This window comes from Hypanus sabinus, chromosome 4 (genome assembly GCF_030144855.1).
Source record: "Hypanus sabinus isolate sHypSab1 chromosome 4, sHypSab1.hap1, whole genome shotgun sequence".
Lineage (NCBI taxonomy): Eukaryota > Metazoa > Chordata > Chondrichthyes > Myliobatiformes > Dasyatidae > Hypanus > Hypanus sabinus.
In genome coordinates, this window is record NC_082709.1 from 126,522,223 (window position 1) to 126,546,732 (window position 24,510).

General features: G+C 37.0%; 1 protein-coding gene across 1 annotated transcript in view; it reads right to left on the reverse strand.

Moving 5' to 3' along the window:
• tiam1a (TIAM Rac1 associated GEF 1a) overlaps positions 1–24,510 on the reverse strand; it is a 202,589-nt gene that overhangs the window by 135,870 nt on the left and 42,209 nt on the right. The window contains exons 9-11 of the mRNA XM_059968121.1: positions 21,961–22,128; positions 14,233–14,334; positions 8,681–8,759 (exon numbers count right to left, since the gene is read on the reverse strand). Coding sequence (XP_059824104.1) covers positions 8,681–8,759; positions 14,233–14,334; positions 21,961–22,128 — 349 coding nt within the window. The remainder of the gene's footprint in view (positions 1–8,680; positions 8,760–14,232; positions 14,335–21,960; positions 22,129–24,510) is intronic.

A 24,510-nucleotide genomic window follows, 5' to 3' on the forward strand; every position in this document is an offset into this window, starting at 1 on the left:
AGGCGGGGGGGGGGGGGGGGGGCGCGACTTTGCTCCCTTCATTCGTAACACCAGGTGGTGTTTTGCAAAATTGAGACATGGAGTAATGCTTTTTTTTTGGGAGAGCAGTGGTTTCCTCTGTGGTATCCTTCCATGAACCCCATCAGTAACCTGACTTTGTGTGTCTTTTTTATAAGGCAGGGCACCTCTACAACCACCACTTCCTATCTTATCTTATTGGTGCAGATGACTCCAAGTAGCTGTTGTAGAAGGCATTACCCCAGAGGTTCACATACTTTTTCCAACAAATACATGTTTCTCAATAACTAAATGAAGAAGTAGAATATTTTTGCGTTACTTATTTAATTGGGTTCTGTTTATCTAGTTTTAGGACTTACATAAAAATTGGAAAATCATTTTCGGTTATATTTATACAGAAATATAGAAACTTCTACTGGGTTCACAAACCTTCTAGCACCACTGTAAATCACCAGAGTGGAAGGAATCTTTAATGTAATGCTGATCTCTACTATTTGGTTGCAGCTGAAATAAATCTAATTTTCTCCATAAATTCTTTCCTAAAGCTACAATGCATTCGCCCAAAGTTGTTTTTGTTCTGGATTTCCTATTTTGCACATGTGACAGTTAAGACTATAAGAACATAAGAAATGGAAGCAAGGGTAGTCCGATATAGCCCTTTGTGGCTTTTCTGCCATCGAGTAAGATCGTGATTAATTGCAACTCCCATTTTTCTGCTTAAACATTGAACTCGACAATAGTCCAATTGTGTCAGTCATGGTGACCATGAAGTAACTGGATTGTCAGAATCATGTTGATTAATCAACGCCCTTAAGAGAAAGAGATATGTACTGTATTACTTCCCAGTCTGGGATGTAACTCCAGACTCAAAACAATGTGCACGGCCCTTAATTAATCTTTGAAATGCCCTGGATGGCTCTTAGGTCTTAGGGATAGACAGACAATATCAATCCAGTGCTTGCTTGTGACATCCATATGCTACTCAATAAACATAATTCAACATAAACCAATTTTTCATATTACCGTAACCGAGAAAAAACATTGATACAGGATTTAAATATTTTTTGGATCAACCAATGGAATTTTGTTTATTAGTGAACTGGAGAATATGTTAGGATGCTTTTTCATTGTTACTGAAGTAATTATAAGTACAAGTGCTCTGCAGCACCACATAGTGGTCATCTTTTTTTCTCCAGCAACATGAAATCTTGGAAAATAAACCTGAGGTGTGTATTAACAGCAGTGCATCTTTTCATATTTCAGTTGTACATCCACTTCTTTCTCTCTGTCCAATTAGTATTTCATATTTTTCTTTGTCAAAATGTAAAAATAAAGTGAATATAAACAGCCATAAATGTCCAAATATACTATTTCAAATGATCTGTTATAAAAATTATCCCTCTCATGCAATCGAAGATCACATGAAGATGGTTCACTTTGTTCACTAGGTTGTTGTTGATTCATCTGAACAGCAATCCAAAATGAATCCCTTCCTCCATAAGGATGGGCTTATGAGGCACCAGGTGCCTGAGCACCTGTATAAGACAATATATAAGACAAGTCTTATATTCTCCCAGTATAAGACAAGCTTGTTCTCAGTAACTAAAACATTCAGGTGAGGAACAAGAGATTGCAGATGCTGTAACTTGGAGTGAAAATTAAATTGATGGTGGAATTCAAACTATTTTGGAATATCAAACCAGCATAGGACTTGTACTTTGAACGATAAGGTACGAGGGGGAGAGGTAGAACATCGGGACCTAGGAACTTAACTGCAAATCGTAGTTATTGACAAGTAGACAGGGTGGTGAAAAAACATTTAGCGCACTGGTATTCATCAATCAGGGCACTGAGTATAGGAATACAGGCATTATATTGTAGTTGTGTAAGGCATTGGTGAAGCTGGACAGTTTGGGTTGCCCTATTGTAGAAAAGATGTGAGTGTGATGGTATTGGGTTTGCTGACCACAAAGTTCTCAACTCAAACAAAGTCCTATCTGATATCAATAGTCATGAATACCCTCACTGAAGTGGTGGGGGGAGGGGGGGGGTTGTTCATTCCCCAGTTTAACATCAACAGTGAATTTAGCTGTCGGTAACCACTATTTGATCCCCTCTCCCCACCAAGTAGAAGATACTTCCAGCCAACAAAGTAACTTAAAACACAATTCATTTACTTTCAGTGATACATGTTCAAACCCAAACAACAGTCTTAAAACACATCTAAAACTCACAGAGGATTTCTATCTTATAAAAGATTTCCAAATTACAAATCCTTTCTAATAGACAAAAGATTTCCAAGACTCAGGTACAATTCCTATAAGCTACAAAAGTCATAACAACAATGCAGATGAACCAGTCATCTGTTGTAGAAATTGAAGCCGGAGGAATGGGCTGTAATTCACCCTGTGTTTCTTTCTTCCTACTTGATGTTCCTTACCCCATTCCTAATAAGCCTGAACTGCCCTCTACATTTATAGTTTCTTTGCCATTTAGGTGGCTTCACACATATGTGATATTCTTTCAGATACCTCTTAACACACAACCAAACTAAAAGCTTCTTGCAGACACAGATCCCAGGTCACCTCAATTAATGGTGTGAAGCTAACTTCCTAGAGTACATAAACCTTCCAACTTACTAATACATCAATTATTAATTTGCTAAGTGATTGCCTCCATCTGGTCTACAGGTTTCCTTGAACTGAATAACTTAAGCAGCATTGTCTAGTTTAACACAAGCCAAATTAAATAACCTGTTGTTTTATACTGCACCTCTTCAGGTGTGAGGTTACCAACATCTTGTTATATTGACAGTGGATGTTTGCAAAACTGTGTTTTCAACTTCAAACTGACTACTGCTTTCCACTTATATTAGGAATTGAAAAACGGCCCCTGTTTATGATAGAAGCTGGACAATGAATATTAGTTGGAAGTTTAACTTACAACTGTTTGATCTTTACAAGTGGTTGCTGCTATGTCTAGAAAGCTAAGCTTAGCAAAACACAAGAGGTATCCTGGCCCAGTAAGTCAATAACCATTATATGATTGAACTGGAAAGAGTACAGAGAAGATTTACAAAGTTGTTGTAGTGAACTGAAGACCTGAGTTATAAGGAGAGTTTAGCTATGTCAGTTCTTTATTCCCTTGAATTTAAAAGAAAGAGGGGCAACATTTTACAAATAGATTAAAACTATAAGAGGCATTGATAAGGCAGATGGTAACAGTCTTTTTATAGGGGAGGAGAATCTAAAACTATGATGGCATGGGTCTAGGGCAAGAGGGGAAAGAATCTGAGGGGCAGGTTTTTCATGCAGTGGGTGGTGAGCATGTGGAATGAGGTGGCAGAGCGATTGGTTGAGACAGGTACAATAATATTGTTTAAGAAGTACTTAGATATGGGCCAAGGCAAGAAATTGGGACTAGCTGTGAGGGCACTGAGGTTGGCATCCACTTGTTCGGCTAAAGGGCCTGTATGTTCTGTATTGTTCTATGACTGTAGTTCAGCAGGTCAATTAGCATCTGTGGAGGTGAAGATGTGTTGTTCCTTTCCTGAGCCTGTGGATCTTTGGGTGGCAACCTTGCTGTTTCTTTAGCATTTCTATCTATTTTTTATGAAGCTGAATTGCTAGCTTGATGCTCAACACAGCACGGATGGAAAGCACATAAGGAGCCAGCCAGATTCGAAACCAGGACCACTCGTCTTGAAGTCCGATGCAGATGCCACTACACCACTGTACGGCTATGTGAAGGTGGAGAGATGGATTATATTTTGACCAAGACTCTGCATCAGGACTTTTAAGGTATGTGCGCACTTTCAAATTTTAAATTCAAATTCATGAGCACATTATAGCTTTATTCACTTTTTACCTTGTCCTCTACCTTCCCCTGCTTCAGTTTTTCAACTTTCTGTTAGAATATTCAATATCTTCCTGTACTTAGCACTCAATATAATGGAAATTTTATCAGCCTATCAATTTATTCTCTCAAAGTCAACAATTCCATTGATTAGCCCTTGTCACCAGCTCTTTCAAGATATTACGCTTTCAGTTCTGAAAGTATTCATTTCAAAATAGCTTTCTCTGTTTTAATGGTAAACAAGCTAAGGATACAAAGACTTGCTGACTTAGGAATCACCAATCTAGTCCTTTTCAAGTCAGATATCATAGTCTGAAAACACACTCATTTCATCCACGATTCTAGCTTATAGTTCACTATTTTTGAAGACAAAGCAATATTTGTGTTTTAATTATTTACAGCAACGTTCATAAATTTGAAGTGTCTTTGAATGAGAGGGGATGGTGCAGAGGTACTGTATGACAGAACTATAAACAGTAAAGGAGACATTCAGTTTAACATTCAGTGATGGAATGAGTGAAGTCGAGTTAAGTTATCCCCTCTGGTTCGAGAGCCTAATGGTTGAGGGGTAATAACTGTTCATGAACTTGGTAATGTGGGATCTGAGGCTCCTGTACCTCTTCTTGATGGCAGCAGTAAGAAGACAGCATGACCTGGGTGGTGGAGGTCCTTGATGATAGATACTGCTTTCCTGCAACAGCACTCAATGTAGGTGTGCTCAGTGGTGGGGAGGGCTTTACCCGTGATGGACAGGGCTGTATCCATTATATTTTATAGTACTTTCGGTTCAAGGGCATCAGTGTTTCATACCAGTCAATGTACTCTCCACTGCACATCTGTAGAAGTTTATCAAAGTTTTTGATGACATGCAGAATCTTCTCAAACTTCTAAGAAAGTAGAGGTGTTGCTGTGCTTTCTTCTTAACGGCATTTATGTGCTGGACCCAGGAAAGATCCTCTGAAACGATAACATTGAGGAACTTAAAGTTGATGACGCTCTCCAACTCGGATACCCTGATGAGAATTGGCTGATGGACCTCCAGTTTCCTCTCCTGAGGTCAGTAATCTGCTCCTTGGTCTTGCTGACATTGAGTGAGAGGTTGCTGTTGCATCATTCAGCTAGATTTTCAATCTCCCTCCAATAATGCTGATTCTTCACCACCTTTGATTTAGCCAATGACAGTGGTGTCTTCAGCAAGTTGAAATATGGCATTAGAGCTGTGTTCAGCCTTGCAGTCATAAGTATAAGGCAAGTAGAGCAGGGGACTAAGCACACAGCCTTGTGGTATACGTGCGCTGATGGAGACTGTGGAAGAGATGTTGTTGCCAATCCGAATGGACTGGGGTTTGCAAGTGAGGAAATCGAGAATTCAGTTGCATAAAGAGATATGGAGGTCAAGGTATTGAAGCTCATTGATTAGTTTTGAGGGGATGATAGTATTGAATGCCGAGCTGTAGTCAATGAAGAGCATCCTGATGAATGCACCTTCACTGTCTAGATGTTCCAGAATTGAGTAAAGAGCTAACGAAATGGCATCTGTTGCTGACCTATTATAATGGTAGGCAAATTGGAGTGGATCTAAGTTGCTTCTCAGGCAGGAGCGATATGTTTCATCACAAAGCACATCATCATAATGGATCAAAGTGCTATGGATGATAATCATTAATGCAGATTACCATGTTCTTCTTAGGCACCAGTATAATTGAAGCCTGCTTGAAGTAGGTGAATTAAAGATATCAGTGAACACTCTAGCCAGTTGATCAGCACTTTAGTACTTGGCCAACTACCCCATCTTGCTTGGTTCCACTTTGCAGGAGATGATAGCATTCAAGCCCTGCCACAGCTGTTAAGCCTCCTTCAGATATTCAAGTTTGATCCAGAATTGTCACTTGACATGTGGGATGGCTTTCCAGAGATTGTACCTGGACCTCAAGTATTTTACATGGTCACCAGTCCTAAATGCGACTGATCTGGCCATCAGCAGTTTGCAGATCTCATTTTTCATCCAAGCTTCTGCTCAGGGAAGGCCCTGAATGATATTGTGGGGTCACACTCATCTATGAGTGTTTTTATAAAGTCTCTGACAACCATGGGTATTGGCTCAGGTCCTCTGATGAGTTCTTGAACATGGCCCAGTCCACTGGCTTGAAGCAATCTTGTAGCTACTCCTCTACCTCCCATGACCACCTCTTTGTTGTCCTTATCTCTGGAGCCTTGCTCTATAGCCTTTGCTTGTATACAGGACTGCCAAGTGATCAGATTTCCCAAAATACAGTCTAGGCATGGAACAATAGTATTCCTCACCGTAATATAGCAGGCCGAGCTCAAGTGTATTAACCCCCTGGTGATGCAAGTGATATGTTGATGATAACTGAGCAGAAATTTCTTCAAACAAGCCTGATTGAAGTCCCCAACAATGGTTTGAATGGCGTCAGGGTAGGCTGCTTCTTGTTTGCTGATGGCAGAACTCAAGACATCGAATGCCTGCTTAATATCGGCCTTTGGCAATATGCAATCTGTGGTCCAGAATCATGGAGGAGAACTCCCTTGGTAAGTAGAAAAGTTGTCACTTAATTACCAGATGTTCCAGGTCAGGGAACAAGAGTGCAAAAGACTGCTGCATCTGAGCACCACAAAGAGTTTAACATGAAATACAGACTCTCACACCCGCCCTCCCCCTGCCCACCGTTTGCCTTCTCTGGATCAGCAGTCCAGTCCATCTGGTTGATTGAGAAGTCCTCGGGTCTTACCAACGTATCCAGTGTGTCCAGAGTGAACCATGTCTCTGTGTAACACAGAACGCAATAATTCCTCATTTCCCCCCGACACACAAATCTTGTCCTTAGGTCCTCAACCTTGTTCTCCAGTGACTGTACATTTGCTAACAAGATGCTGGGTAGAGTAAGTTTCACATCTCTTCGTTTTAGCCTGGTTTGGAGTTCTCAATCCCTCCCTGTCTTTTGGCCATGGAGATGTACTTTTGCCTGCTTAAAGCATGTGTGGTGTTCCTTTCCATGCCTTGTGGTCAATCAGGTGGCAACCTTGCCCTTTCTTTAGCATTTTTGTCGTTTTTTTAATGAGGTCGGCACTCAACCAGCATGGATGGAAAGCATGCGAGAAACCAGCCACTCACCTCAAAGTCCAATGCAGATGCCACTACGCCACCAGCTGGCTTGCTTAAAGCATGCCTGAGAGTTAAGTCTGCTGAGTCCTTCAGAGATCATGAAATCACTAGTTCAGTCAGACCGTTCAACAGTAAGTTATTTAAAGGAAAATTACAGGCTACAGTTTGCTGTGAAAGTGGTTGAAAAGAAGCATACTTAAAGGCACTTAGAAAACAGGAAAAGCTGGAGGTCAAAAATTTTGGATACATATATTTCAAGAAAATGTAATTAAGTTTACAGTCTATTCTTATTAATTCAACATTTTTTGGCAAATTAAGTAAAAGCATCAATCAGGCCGGTCATTCAAATTGAACAAAACAGCACAGAAGGCACAAGTGCCTCAGTTGTAATTTACAGAACTCCATTTGTACCGTGATCGTATTTCTAGGTGAAAACAAACAAATTAACCACATAACAGATTCAAGAATTATCTTAAATTTAATGTAACTGTTTCCTATGTACAAATACTGAACAGTTACCTTTTATTACAGGAAGTCCCCGGGTTACGAACGAGTTTCGTTCCTGAGTCCGTCTTTTAGTCAGATTTGTACATAAATCAGAACAAGTACGTCCGGTATTATTTAGCGTCAGTTAGTCAAACGTTGGTGTTAGTACATATTTTACCTTTCTATGCATATAAAACACTTAAGAAACGTATGTATCCCAATAATTAAACCACTGTGTTGCTTAGTAATAATTGTAGCTTTAATCAGGGCAGGGCCTTTCACATGCTCCATTATTCTCACTTTATCCTTTAAAATTGTTTTGATTGTTGACCGACTGTAGCCCAACGCTTTTCCGAAGACCGATGACATTTCACCTCTTTCCAAACGCTTTATTATTTCCACTTTATTTTCAATCGTGATCGCTTCCCGTCAACGAAACAGAAACATTGCAGATGGCGGGTCCTGACCTCCACCAGTTCCCGAGGTCTGCTGGGTCCTAAGGACCACCACGCTGGGTTTGGGTATGTGATCCTCCACAATATTCCGCATGGGAATTTAAACTGGAGGTGGCAGTGTTTTTTTTACGAGGTCAAGTTGCGAGCTTGACATCAACCTGGCGCGGATGGACAGTGTGCTCAGGTGCAGTCTGACTCTGGATCGAACTCAAGAACCTCAGTTCTCAAGCCCGGTGCTGATCTCACTGTCATCCGACTGGAAGGGGGGGAGGCAGGGTCAGGGTGAATCTTGCTGAGAAAAATTTAAGCCGAACTCAAAGTTACACACTCAACACAGTGTCAACAGCAATGACTTAAAATGGTGGACGACATTGCGATCCAACCTAAAATGGCGGACGGGGTTCTCCTTCTTTGGTTCGTAAGTCGGATGTTCACAACTTGGGGACAACCTGTATTTCAAACAGCGTGTCTCAAAAAGAACAAAAAAGAAGCAAAGAGCAACATCTAATGGAACTGGAGGATCCTGATGAAGGGTCTTGACTTGAAATAGCAAATGTCCTTTTTCTCTCCAAAGATGGTGCCTGATCTGCTGAGTTCCTCCAGCTCCTCTGGGTGTTATCCAAATTTCAAAACATCTGCGTCTCGCATATCCAAAGGTAAAGCCAAATAAACTAATACAAGTAATAGAAGTAACTGGCATAAACATTTGTTAGTATTTGTAACATTTTGCATATATCCTTACCATAACTGATGGAAGTTTCGAACTTGTCAAAATGAACATGATGTGTAGTTTTAGGACATATTTGAATTTCTTGATACAACTGTAAAAATATATAATACCTTTAATTAATTTATAAAATAGAGGAAAGGTCACAAATTACTACAAACAATCAATTTACTAATATGTACTTATAACATGAATAGTATTCACGGATATAATTTATTCATGTTCCACACTTACTACAGCTTCAACGTTGTATTAGATTCTTCCAAAGGTTGTAATGTCAAGACAATGGCTTTTTAGCCATCCTTTAGTTGGAGGATTATCCATAAAGGATACTAATATTATTTATTAACAGTTAGCTCAAAATGTAACTCCTACATAAAAATTGAATACAGACCAATGATACACAGATTCTATAGCATTAGAAGCCTACTATGCTAGAATTCTTGCAGGAGATAAAACTCTTGACATGGTTCACTTATCTATAAACATTAAAAATTAACAAATATCTGTACTTATTGGTTACCATTTATAATGTAATTTCTCCCAACTGTATCTCTTCCTCAGCTCAAGTGCTATGGACATTTTTGCTGGTCCCACCAGGCTTGTTCAATGAAGTAAATGCTTATGAGATCCAATGAAACTTGACAAGTTGGATCTAAAATTGGCTCCGTGTCAGGAAGCAAATTAAAATGATAAACTGATTTCCTTATGAGTGGAGGACATTGCCAGTCAGGTTCCACAGGTCCCAGATCTCTTGTTTATTTTATAGCCTATACCAATGATTTATATATATATATATATATATATGTAGAAGATTAAGAAGTTTGTAGATGATGCAAGAATTGACTATATGGTTATAATGCAGAAAGAATGCAATTGAAACTGAAGAGATTTATGAGTATGTTGGTAGGATTAGAGAATATTAACAGAATTAGAGAATGGTTGGAGAAGCTCCATATGCTTATTTTCAAAGAAGAGAGTCCAAACAAATATTAAATGAGGTGCCCAGCCCTTAGAAAATTCTAAGGAGCCCAGACAAAATGGATAGGAAGGACATTTTTCTTGACAGAGAGATCCAAAAAGCTTAGATGTCAAATAATTGGTGTAAGAGAAAATATAAGAGAAAATTCAGGACTATTTTTATCACCCACAGGCAATTAAGCTACAGTCTTAAATTTTAAAGATAAAGATTAGCTTTGTCACATGTACATCAAAACATTGAGACATACAGTGAAATGCGTCATTTGTGTCAATGACCCTCACAGTCTGAGGAAGTGCGGGGAGCAGCACGCAAGTGTCACCATGCCTCCTGCGCCAACATAGCATGCCCACAACTTACTAGCTCTAATCTTTACATCTTTTTGGAATGTGGGAACTCATACTGCCACAGGAAAAACATACAAATTCCTAACAGGCAGCAACAGCAATTGATCCCTGGTCAATTATCACTGGTACTGTAAAGCATTGTGCTAACTCATTTTTTCTTTATTACACTTTTGGAAACTAGACATTTGAAAGGTGTTAGAGCACAGCTACCTGCAGTGTTACAGGCCAGGAAGCTGAAAGTGGGATTAGGCTACGGGAGTCTTTCTCAGCAGGCTAAGCGCCTGTTTTTTATGCTATAAATTGCTGTGATTACATGAAGCAATCATTTATCCCTTTAGCATGTCTTGATTTGTTCACTGCAATAAACATCTTTCTACACTCTGTAAACAATGTTATACAATGCTCTGTTTTCCCTGAGTAACTGGTGTTCTGGTTAACCAAAGTTATACAACATTCTACTTACAATGAGTAACTAGTGTTTCTGGTTAACCACTGTTATTAACACTCTGCTTTCAATGAGTAACTAGTGTTTCTGGTTAACCAATGGATCTATTTTAAAACTCTCAATTTATTTTTCAATCCTTCCACAGGGGCACTCTGTCCTATCTTTGCAGTCAATATATAATTCCAACTGTGAGAGATATTTGTGGTCCTTCAGCTTTGGCCTGCTGAACTCGATCAATTTAATGGTTTCATCATTAGCAGGGCAAACTCTGACTGCCAGGGCTTTAAACTCTGGAATTCCATGTCTTTATGCCTTTTTACTCCACTGAACTCCAGCAGTTTCATTAGTCCTCCATCTCAACAGTGATTCATTACCAAATTTTGTCCCCCCACCACAACTATCATTTCCTGTCAGTCACTTTGTGTAAACTCTTCCTGTTCCTAACATTACTTGATGTACATACAATCAATCTATACACCATATAAGCTATCTTATGTATTTATATTTATTGTGTTTTTTAATCATTATGTTCTTGATCTTAACTGTTTTTTTTAATGCTGTGTCATATCAGGAGTAACAATGATTCAGTGTTTCTTTACACTTGTGTACTGTAAATGAGATTACACAATCTTGAATCATACAGGTCAAAGGTGTTTATATTTTTTTTGGTGTATAGTAGTTACTACAAAGTGCATTGCTAAGAGCTTACTTTCAAGTTTAAGGTTAGTTTTGTTACATTGAGAAAATGTATGGAATGCTTTTTGAACTTCTGAATCCAAATCACAAAAGCCCCAAGTGGACAATCTAATCATGACAAAGGGATAAATAATTGTTTCACAGAATCATGGAAAATTATGGCATAAAAACAGCCATTAAGTCTGCTGAGAAAGACTCCTGTAGCGTAACTACTTTTTAGTTGGAAGATGTCAGAGAACTCACTCCTGCCAGAACTTAAGTCTATACAAAGATACATATGTGCTACTATAAGAATAGAGCTATGGAACATCTAGGAAAGGATGCCATAACCCATCAAGTACAAAGCCAGTGGAATAAGTGGGGGGGGAGGGGTAGCAAGCATCCCACACATTGAGAATTCCTAAATGGTGACTAAGTCAGGACAGTTTAGCTATCTGCTCTGTACGTTGTACCTGCTTGTTAAAAAAAAACTGGTGAATATACTACAAGTAAGTTTTTCATTCCACTTATGCATATACTCTGCAAATGACAACTAAGTAACTTTGACTTTGCTTGAGGAATTGTTACGAGATCCACTTGGGGATCTAGGATTTAAACTGAACACCAGACCAAGATTAAGGAACTTCTGACTACCCTGATTCTGAAGGATCAGTGCTGAGGAAGCAATGCGATTGCTGCAGGACTTTAACAAATTGGAGGAATGGGTAAAAAAGTAGTAGATGGAATACAGTATTGAGAAATTCATGATAATGCCTTTTGGTAAAAGGAACAATAGTGCAGACTATTACCTAAAAGGGGAAAAAGTTCAAACATCAGAGGTGCTGAGGGACTTGGGAGTCCTCGTGCAAGACTCCCAGGTTAATTTACAGGTCGAGTCTGTGGTAAAGAAAGCAAATGCAATATTAGCATTTTTATCAAAGGGAATAGAATATAAAAGCAAAGAGATAATGCTGAAGATTTATAAGACACTAATCAGGCTGCATTTGGAGCATTGTCAACAGTTTTGGGTCCCATATCTCAGAAAGGATGAGTTCTCATTGGAGAGAGTCCAGAGGAAGTTCACAAGGATGATTCCAGGAATGAACGAACATATGAGGAGTGCTTGACAATTTTGGACCTGTACTCACTGAAACTTAGAAGAATGTGAGTGAGGCTCTAATTGAAACCTAACTAATGTTAAAAAGACTAGATAGGGTGGATGTGGAGAGAATGTTTCCTCTGGTGAGGATATCCAAAACTAGAGGGCACATCCTCACAGTTGAGGGGAAACCCTTTAGAATAGAGGTAAGGAGGAATTGCTTTAGTCAAAAAGTGGTGAGTCTGTGGAATGCTCTGCCACAGACTGTGGTGGAGGCCAAGTCTGTGAGTATATTTAAGTTGGAAGATTGTTTCCTGATCAGTCAGGACATCAAAGGATGTGACGAGAAGGCAGGTGGATGGGGTTGAGTGGGATACAGGATCAGCTATGATGGAATGTAGAGCAGAGTTGATGGGCTGAATGGCCTAATTCTGCCTCTATGTTTTATTGTCTTATATCTAAAAAAAGGGATTTTGCAAGACAAGGGCATGAGAACAAAGGGGTGGGCTGAGCTGAGTTGCTTTACAAAGACAATTGAATGGCTGTGTGGCCGAAATCCATTTAGTGATTGTTCTGTGATTCAGTGAAGTGGAAGTGATGAAATGAGTGCAAAATTGGTTATAAACAGGCAACAGAGTCATAGTGAGTGGTTGCTTTTCAGGCTTGATGAAAACAGGGAAAGACTTGGACTAAATTGTGTCGATTACTTGCAAAATTTACAGATATCATAAACATGGAATTATGGTAAGCAGAAAGGTGGACACTGATAAACTTCAGAAGGATATGGACTAACATGCCACAAATGAAATTTAATTCAGAGAAATACAAGGTAATATTGTAGGAAGAACGATAAAGAGAAAAAAAATTGAATTTCAAATGTAGTACATGATTAGAAACCTCAGTGTACAAATCATTGAAGGTGAAAGAACAGGTAGAGAAAACAATTATAAGTGTTTTCCTGAGATATAAATATTAAGATTGGTACATATCTCCAAAAGCAATGAGGTTACATTGAACATTGATCAAACACCTAGTTTGACTAAAACTAAAGCTCTGTCTCATAATGCATTTCATTCATGTCTGCCTGCACAAATCTTAGTGTTTATAAGATATTTATAAAGCCCTGAAAGGTTGAAGTACTTCAGTTATTTAGAGATAATATAGAAGATGGGAATGTTTACCTAGTGTACAGAAGACAAGAAGTGATTTGTAAGTAGTTTTCAAAATCATGACCTCAACAAAGTGAGCATAGATCAGGAGACAATTGTTCAAATTGATTGACAGAATAATCTGGAGTAAAATGAGGTAAACCTTTCTGACACAGTGGTTGTCACGCTGTGGAACTCATTATTTGAAATAGGAATGGAAGCAGACTCCGATATCATTTCAAAAAGAAATTAAGAGGTAAGAACTGGGCAATGTGATTTAATAGATTTCCCTTGCACAGAGTTGGCAAAGGCCCAATAGGTCAAATTACTTCTTTTTCAGTTGTAATAATTTAATAATTCTATTCAAGCTAACAAAAATCCAAAGGAGCAAACAAATCCAAAAAAACTAATAACAATTTTGCATTAATGCAATAACAGATAAGGATCAGCATAACTAAACTTATTACTAACAAGTACTCTCTGAGATTATCCTTTAACCATGCCTTCTTTTAGATCATTTTCTCCTCTATCAACAACAGAAGAAACAAGTCGAAGATGAGCAATGTTTATAACCAAACAGCTATGTGGCACAGCACAATGTTGCTTTGCTTTTCTGAGATTATTTTGTGTGATACATGCACAAATAAATTATGTAACTAATTATGATATAAATAACAAAATAAGAAAATCCTTAGATTCTTAATGCTATACAAATTGACAACTTACATAAAAACTTCAACTTCTGATAATGTATTATTTAAACAGTACAAAATTTGCATTGTCTTGTAAAAAGTATATCAATGCACTTGCCATATACATATTGGTTGCTAATATCCATTCTTCATTTGTGTAAATTTAAATTCAGGTTGCTTACCAGTTCATGAATATCCTCTTGTTTAGGTATATAATATTGAATGTGATTATTCACTGTAAACTTCAAACGAACATAGTGACCACCAGGGTCCAAATTATGTGCCTATGATAGAATAGAAAAATGCAGATACAGAGAAATTGATCAGTAATTTGCTCTGATTGTTACAAACATAACGAACAATGTTCCATTTTAAACATAATGTAACATACCTGGGGAAAATCTGTAATTCAACATTATTTTGAATGGATAACATATAGAATGCTACTACTTTCAGATTCTTTTTATAAAAGAGTTAATATGCATAGTAGCATGTGAACAGTGACTAAGGAAGAATATATCCCTGACCTACTCCTCCTCTTCACAACCATGCATCTCTTTTGCATTTTTGTTTGTGCTTCAGTGTGCAAATTTGAATGTATTAAATAAACAAGAGATTAGCTAAGATTTCACGGTCATTCTTCACTCCCATGACAACTTTGGAGCTTGAAGTTATTCCCTATGGGAACTTTTTGAGCTAAAATTCTCCAGCATGTGAAATATTAAAACATTTCCCTTAATGTTCATTAACTAATGACAATTTAAACAAAATACTTATTTGCATTTTTAATGATTTATTTTCAAGGGAATTAATAATATAATCCTGCATATTGATTTTTCTTTGGCTATGTAGTATGGACTTTGAATATAATTTAGCCCTGATCATATGATGGTACTTCATCAAGACCACGCACTGAATCAATGGAGCTACAGACATGCAAAATAGGAACAAAGAAAGGCACAAATTCATCATACAAAATCATGAAAATAATGGAAGGCTGAAAACTAGTCACTATAAAAGGGTTGGTAACTAATTTTGTTGACTTTTGAATACAATGCAGTTTCCATGATCTTTAGTCAGATCAACTATGTTCAGATATTAGGCATTTTTTGAAGATGTTAACAAAATAGAACTAAATTCTGAACAGAAAGGCATTTAACTGGTGGTCCACAAATTAAAAAAACAAACAAGTTTCTTTATTTAAAAATATATTCAGATTCACATATAAATCTTTTCAAATGAATTAGTGTTCTCACTTTGCAAAGTTCATCAATTTGGTTTTGTTAAACCTGTACATTCCCACTCTCTAATCACTTAATTTAATTTCTAAACATAATAAACTTTTGAAATGCCCCAAAATAGGCAATGAGGCACAGAAAAAAAAACTGCTGATTAGAAACATTTAATACAGAGAATTTAAATTATCTCCTTACTTAAGATAGTCTTGAACATTTCATCAAAAGGGTCATGAAAATATGCAGAAGTTCACACAATGAAATTGCAGACAGCTAGGTAAAGATTAAATTATTACTTTAAATATTTTTTCTTTATAAAATATATTAAGAATTTATCCCACAGAGTCACTCGTTAATAACAATTTGTCTGTTCCATTAGTCATTTTGTAGTACATAGAATATTTTCAAAATTGTAAACTGAGGTGGATATCATTTACTAATTTCATTATCTACACTAAGAGCATAGTACTTGTTTGGTAAGTAGCTATTTCAGAATTAATTGAACAGAATTTCCCTTAAGCGTTCCTTGAAATTTTGGTATTAGTTATTCAAACATGTTGGATTTAAGAAACGTTGTCCTTTAGAACAAAACAAATAGGCTAATCAGAAAGTTTTATTGCATTCTAATTTATTTTTACATTGAAACAGATTTTCGCCCCTCCTTGGATGGCATGTACACATTTATTAATGCATCGAACAATACTGTTGATCAAAAAGAGCAAACAACACAATGTTAGAAAAATAATTGTGACACAGTTTAACATTCTGTGTAATTAAACTACATATTACAATGTATATTTTTACATTTAAGTAGTAGATCTATTTTCAGAGGGCGCTATTAAGGAATGCCATTAATGGTTAAAGTTTTAAACAATGAAGCAGGATATAAAAATGAAAATCATTTGCAAAATACTTTCAAGCATCTACCAGCACTATGTAGCATTCTAAATTCCATTGCAGGCTTTTAAAGCAAGTCATCAATTATGTAGGAAAGTTAACAAATAAATGTATTTTGCTCTTTAGTAAGTACTTCTTTTATGTAAGTACATTTTTTGTTCATGAAGTAAATTAATAAAATATTATATTTTAGTGATTATTACAAAATATTCCACACAATAATTGCAATAAAATCCTTTTCTTCTTAAAAGCCTGTAATGAAATGTTTGATTACTTGATATCTTTATCATTCTACTATACTAGAACACTTCAGGTTCTTAACTCACAGTATGATTTGAAGTGAGAAGATGCAGATCAAACAAAAAGGGAAATGTGCATGAGCTGATGCAGGAGACAGGAGAGAAAACACAGGTAACAAGAAGTTATAATACAGAAGAAGGCATCACAATAATTTACAACAAACTCTATTTACATTCATACATTTCAGGAATATGGCCATTAATGAGAAACATGCAAACAAATGAGTATGTGACTTAGACCACATCAAGGCATACAGAATCTTAGCCTAAATGTTTATACATTTAGGTACTGTAGTCAGGTCACATTTGAAAAAATATATTCGAAATATTGCTGACTGAAAAATATCACTATTTTATTGGCATTCCAACTAACAAATCATCTTTTCATAACAGTATCATTGTTAAGAGTTGCATTGTGGTAAATGAGAGAATTATACAGAGCAACACACGCAAAATCCAGGAGGAACTCAGCAGGTCAGCCAGCATCTATGGAAAAAAGTACAGTCAATGTTTTGGGCTGAAACCCTTCAGCAGGACTGGAGAAGAAAAGCTGAGGAGTAGATTTGAAAGCTGGGGTAAGGGAGAGGGAAATGCCAGCCGATAGGTGAAACTTGGAGGGGGAGGGATGAAGCAAAGAGCTAGGAGGTTGATTGGTGAGAGAGACAGAAGGACATGGAAGAAAGAAAATAAAGGTGGTGGGGAGGGGGGGAGGAGCACCAGAGGGAGGCGATGAGCAGGCAAGAAGATAACATGAGTGAGGGGTAAGGAGATGGGATATGATGAAGGGGAGACATTACTGAAAGTTTGTTCATGCCATGAGGTTGGAGGCTACCAAAACAGAATATAAGGTGTTGTTATTCCAACCTAAGTGTGGCCTTATCCTGACAGTGGAGGAGGCCATGGGTGGACATATCGGAATGGAAATGGGAAGTGGAATTAAAATTGGTGGCCACTGGGAGATTGCACTTACTCTTGTGATCTCCCAATCTACTTCAAGTCACCAATATACAAGAGGCCACACCAGGAGCACCAAACACAGTATATGACCCCGACAGACTCTCAGTGTTTCCTCACCTGGAAGGACTGTTTGGGGCCCTGAATGGTAGTGAGGGAGGAGATGTAGGGGCAGGTGTAGCACTTGTTCCACTTGCAAGGATAATTTCCAGGAGGGAGATCAGTGAGGAGGGATAAATGGACAAGGGAGTTGCATAGGGAGCAATCCCTGTGGAAAACAGAAAGTGGGGGGAGGAGAGGAAAAGATATGTTTGGTGGTGGGATCCAGTTGGATGTGGCGGACGTTTTGGAAAATTATGCGCTGGACACGGAGGTTGGTGGGGTGGTAGGTGAGGACAAGAGGAACCGTATCCCTGGTAGGGTGGCAGGAGGATGGGTGAAGAGTAGACGTGTGTGAAATGGAAGAGATATGGTTGAGGGCAGTGTTGATGGTGGAGGAAGGGAAGACCCTTTCTTTGAAAAAGGAGGACATCTGCTTTGTTCTGGAATTAAAAGACTCATCCTGAGAGCAGATGAGGAGAGATGTTTTTAAAGCTAACATGTTTCTAATTCCCTAAAAATTGAACTACAAAATGAATCCTGCAAATCTCCAACAGTCCACAATGCAACTATTCAAAAGCTCCAATGGTCCAACATCTAGCTCACTACGTAATGTTTTCTGAGCTCACTCTCAACTCAATGGGAGTTCAGCTCCCACACTACATTTCCATTCTCCAGGGCTTGGTTCTCATGTTTCCTTACCATTTGCCAGGTCTTTGACTTATGCGCTCTTTTTGCATTCACAGGGTCAAGTTCCCCTGCTCCCTTTCAACTTCCTTAACAGCTTTCAACTTAACTGATTCACTCAACAAATTAGTATACTGTTTAGCAGCTAAAAGAGAGTATATTAACAGAATAAATTACATTTGATAGCCAGTTATCCACTAATATATGGAGAATGCCAAACTATTGGAGTTTAAACATAGAATTTACAATTACAAATAACACTGAATTTTCACCTCTGAATTTATCAAAGAATTCAGATAATTAATATCTAAAATTATATGTAACATGTCCACCAGCATTATTTAATCAAGTGTAAATAATAATACACAAGAATAAAATTTACATAATTATTTACACGATCCTGGCATTACTAATAAAATAAAATTGGAGGATGAAATGGGACATAAGTTGGAAAGCAGGTTACTCAGGATAACAGCAATTTTATGATAATGAACTTTTGGTAACATAAAGCACTATAGTTTCTATGTTATATAATTTATCCTCATGAGAGCTCCAGTCAAGGAATAAATTCATCTATGTCAGTGTCAAATTCAATCTCCACTTGTAAGTTATGGTTCTCAGCTCTCAATCTCTATCACTGTAGTTTGTGTTTATTTTGACTGTAAACATACCAAAGTATCTATCACCATCGCTCAAGGTTCTTCTGCACATAGCTACCAATTTCACTCCTTTTCCCATGTGTTGTATATCATTTCTTCCCAAAAGACCTCACCTTGTTCAAACATCTACTTGCAGCAATGCAGCTAGTTTTGGAAGCAGAAGTTCTAGACTTTCTGCTGTGCCATTTGCTTGACAACTTTAGATGAATACAGAAATTATGAATAACATATATCAAGTAGATTGTAATGTTTTGTAACCCTACCTATCAGATCAAAAATATCAATAAAATAAACTATACAAGTTTGTAATGGATATCCCAAAATAATTTTCTTTGTGTTTCTATTCGGACTGATTCTTAAAAAAACACAGAGCTTACCATGCAAAAACCAATATCCAATAAGTGTCGCTAAATGGGTGCACACAACAATAACATAAATAGAATATTGAACTAGTAATTTTAAGTGCTTCCTAAAAATCACTTCCAAGACCTCCGAGTAGCTATTTCCTGTCTATTCCTCTGTCTCTACTTAGCTGAATCTTTTTTAAATATCTAGGTTTTTTTTAAATATACAAATCACTATAATTTGCACATTACACATTTAGATGGAGACATAACATAAAGGTTTTTACTCCTCATGTATGTGAATTATGTAAGAAATAAAGCTCAATTCAATACTAAAACACAATTAATAAATTATACCCAGGACATGAGAAATGCTTATTCTTCATATTGTCATAAATCTTAAGGAATTAAGGTATTCAAAGGATTCTCCTATTCATTGCACACTGTGGCATTAAATCATAAAGGTACCTGTTCTAACCCCTGTTTTGTACAAGCCTGACCGATCTCAACCACAATAGCGCTACCAAGTTCTATAATTCATCCCTCACTTGAACACAGTTTAACAAAATTCAGACCTGAAATATTAAATCTATTTTTCTTTCTATAGATGCTTCCAGAAAATGTTTCCAATAATTTTTAAAGCAGTTTGCTTTATCAGCATTCCTGTTACCAGGTTCAAAAATATCCAACCCATGCAATACCAGCTCATGATGATAGCGATGTATTTTTTTCTGTAGAAAGCTCTGCAGTAACTCGTCAATAAGTATCACATCCAAGCTCTGTAACCATATTAACCAAGATAGATATAAAAAACAACAGAGGAATGCCATCATGTTTCAATTTTGATTAAAGTTATACACTTGATAATGAATAGCTACTGTTCTTCCAGTGCTATCATCAAAATTCATCAATCCACAACATCATGCCACCACAGAGTGCAGCCAACCCTGCAGTTAATTCAAGGTAAATCAATGTTAAGGAACTCAAATAGGTAATTGTAAAGGCAGAAGTGACATTTATGAATAAAATTAACTAAATTTCCTATACCAGCTTGCAATAAGGGACCATTAGATCCTTTGGAAGAAACGTTTAAAACAGTGTAATGACCTGAAGCATCTGTGAAAGAAATCATTCATACAGAGACATAAACAAGGCTAACTGAGGACACAATATACAGTACAGATCTGCTTTCTCAGAGTTCATGGGACACAACTTTGTAACTTTGAAGTCAACAGCTAAGTGTTGGCACGAATAAGTATATTTTAAACTGGTATCAAAACACGGACAAATTAATTGCAGTAATTATGGATTTAATTGCACATAGACATTAACTTCAATAAGGGCCCTTTGGGTTCACCTCATTAAAATGATCAAGGATTGTGATTTTTGTTTTGGCAGATGTAGACAATATACAAGGAAACTGCATTAAAGATTTGATCTTTTGCACAGATAGCAATAACCTGGCAAACAATACAGGTATAAAGAATGCAGAATCGAAATTGGAAATCCATGTAAATTGAAGCTATAGCTACAATTGAGAGTTAAAGTTAAGTAAGATCAAGTTAGGATTTCAAAATTATTTTAGTGATAGCATTTTGTAATACGCTACAACTTTTTTACTCCTTACAATATGTCTTTTATAGGGTTTGAACTTGTAACATTTTATTATTACTTTTAACTTGGTTTCAATAAATCTTTGGAAGAATTGTCTGCCTGCTGTGCTGTAAGCTCTGAGTAATTTTACTCACCTGAATGGTATTTTATATTTTTATTCTTATAATACCATATTCTCAGAAGTATGTTGATTTGTTTTTGTAAGTGTTGCAAAGGCAGCAGTAAAAGATTATAGGCAAATCATGGTCTTTGTGTTCAACCCCATGGTATTTTTGAAGAACTTCTTAATTCATATGGCCTTCTGGGTCTGAATGTCCCAGAGGCCTTTGCTGTCATGGCCATCCTGTGAGCAGTAACTAGGTATCATGTAGCAGGTCTGCTCCTTAAATTACCTAGATGGCCGTGTAACAATTGTCTTAAACCTGCTTTTAAATGGGGCTAATGGCAAGAGATATTTAAAAAGTCCGAAAGGTTTATGATTTAAAAATTATCAAAAGGTAAAAAGATTATAAATTTACACCAAAACAAACTTAAGAAATATGTTCTTTAGAAGAACATTAAGCTAAGCAAAACAAACTACTTACCTCCAGTTACCTTTACAATTAAGGTCAATAGTACAATTCAAATGATGTGAAGCTGAGAGGCTGAGATGCAAATATATTTGGCCTCTCACCTTAAGGTGCTTGCAATCCTCTCCTGTCTTAAGTTTGTCTCCAGCTCACATCTGCTTTCAGCATTGTGAGGTGCAGGCACAGAGGTCAGAATAGGGTTGGTGCTATACAAAGCACCTCACTGATAGTTCTCTAGAGAACCACCAGCAAAATATAATCAAATGAAGAGAATAATGCTAAGGAGAGTTAAAGGAATTGATACTTAGTAACGGATATAAGTAACGGAGGAGATAAAGCAAATTTTTTAAGTTAATTTCATAAAAAGATGTAGTCACAAAATATATTTAATTAACTACCTTGCAGAAAATGCCATCAATTGCAAAAAAAAGTTTTATTCTATAATTACTATTTTAAAATTCTGTAGGGTTCTTGATTTAACCAACCACCAGTTTTAAATATTATTTTTATCATTATCCTGATGAAAATATAGGATAGTTGACAGTAAACATACCTTACAGGCTACTTCAAGAATTTCCTGAGCTGAGATCCCTGGATGTACTACAATCAGGATGGGTTGATCATCTGGTAAACAGACCCATGAAGGTGCGAGGGAATCAGTAACCCAGTTGTCACTCCCAGATGATTGTTGCCGAATACTTGTGCTCAGATTCTTTTCTCTCTGAGGAAAGGACAGTAAAAACCTGCACTCAAACTCTTTTTTCACAACAAATGGGTTAATAAAAAAGTCTTCTAGCGGAAGATGACATAAAGATACAGTGGTAATTCAATTACCATTGTTTGAGAGCAAAACCTAAAATTAACACCAATTTTTAAGAAGTCAGTAACATACAGTTGATATGCCAACTCTTTACAACTTGGTTAACTTTTTAAAAATATTTGTTTCAGCAAATCAGAATACATAGAATTAAAATTATTAATTTGCTTGGCCAGTTAATAACAGGCTGTGAATTAAAGATCTACAAATCAAAATGTCTGCATACTTCAATGACTATTTCTTCTCATCTTTGATAATTCAACTTTCTCATATTATCAAGAGTATAAATCAGATATATGACAATTATTGGCAAAATTTAAATTTTCTACAGAGTCTGATAGAAATTATCATGAAATATTAAATAGCATTATATGCAAATTAATCACATCCAAAGTTGGTAGGCACCACTATTGCTAACACAGGAAGCTTTAGCCCCTCAAGCCACTAGGTGGCATCTGCAGCTTCCTCATAAAAATGCAATCTGAATTTGTGCAGGTAAAACTAAAAAAATTGTCACAATTTTGAACTCAAGTTGTAACATTTCCTCCTTGCCACAAGCTGCCTTTAAAAGTACAAATACATATTGATGAAGAAATCAGTCATTACAAAATATTTTGAAGCAAGAAAAATATAAACCAAATGAAGAAAAGTGATATGAATTAAACCAAAGTAAATTCAGTATTGCACAAGGGGATTAAAACATTACTACAAGTGAGAATGACTAGCAGTGCTTCTCTTCTTGCCCCTATAATGTCACCACTGATATCTATCTCCTATTTCTCTTCCAAATGCTGTCCCTCGCCATCATATGGTGTCAGTTTTTATATCTGTTCTGACTTCAGATCAGCTCACTGGACATTTACCTTGTCTCGAAATTGCTCAGAATTTTCACAGATGGGGGAATCATCCTGCTTCTCATCTAGCACTGGATGAGCAGTTGTTTTTCAATTAAGAGTAGACTTAATTAAACAGGCTTTTTGGTTTCCATTAGAAATTTCATTCTTTTACCAGGGGCTAATCCCTATCTCCAGCTTCTATCTGAAATTGCATCAGTTAGTTCAAAGATCAAAGTAAATTTATTATCAAAGTACATACAGTATAAGTCACATCATACAACCGAGATTCATTTTCTTGCGGGCAAACACAGTAAATCCACAAAACAATGAAAGACCACACCCCAACAGGACAGACAAACAACCAATGTGCAAAAGACAACAAACTATACAAAAGACAAATAATTATAATAAATAAATAATCAATCAATACTGAGAACATGAGATGGAAAGCTCTTGAAAGTGAGTCCATAGGTGTGGGAACACTTCAGTGATGGGGCAAATGAAGTCATCCCTACTGGTTCAAAAGCCTGATGGATGAGGGATAATAACTGTTCCTAAACCTGGTGGTGTGAGTCCTGAGGATCGCGTGCCTTCTTCCTGATGGCAGCAATAGGAGAGCTGTCATCATAACCTTTGTCATAAACTTGACCACAAAATAGACTTCAGATTACATATCTATACCATTTGTTTTACCTCTACTATTGAATAATATTCTGACTAGCTTTTCTCATTTTACTTCCTGTTTACTTAAGGTTACTGAAAATCTACTGCCTGGGTCCTACTTTGCACCATGTTCCATTTAACCATTACCAATGTACCCTTATGCCCACTGGCCTTCTGTTAATCAATTTTCTTACACTTCTTCAAGTCATTTCATGTTCGAACCCCATTTTGTCTTTGTAATCTCTTCTAAAGCCTATAACTCTCCAAGAGATCTATTTTCCTCTAATACTGGCCTCTGATCTATGCACAGGTTTAATCTCTTCTCCACTGGTGTAGTATTTTCAGCTGGAATGACACTGAACTCTGTGATAAGCCCTCTAATTTTCTCTATTCTATCTCACTCTTCCCTCCACTACTACACGACTTATAAACTCTCATATTAAGTCATTGGGTCACAGTGTTACACAAGCACTTCAACCCAGCTTGTCCATGCCAATCAAGATCCCTACATTACCTAGACCCATTTGCCACATACTCCTCTGTCCATGTAATTGTCCAAACACTGTAACTGCGCCCACCTCTACAACCTCCTCTTGCAGCTCATTCCACATACCCATCACCCTCTATGTGGAAAAATAGTTGCCTCTCAGATCTCCTTTAGATCTATCCTGCTCTCACCTTAAAACTATACTCTTTTGTCTAAAGACACCCCAGCCCTGTGAAAAATATATGACCCATCACTTATTTATGCCCTCTCGTGATTATACCTCTATAAGGTCACCCCTCA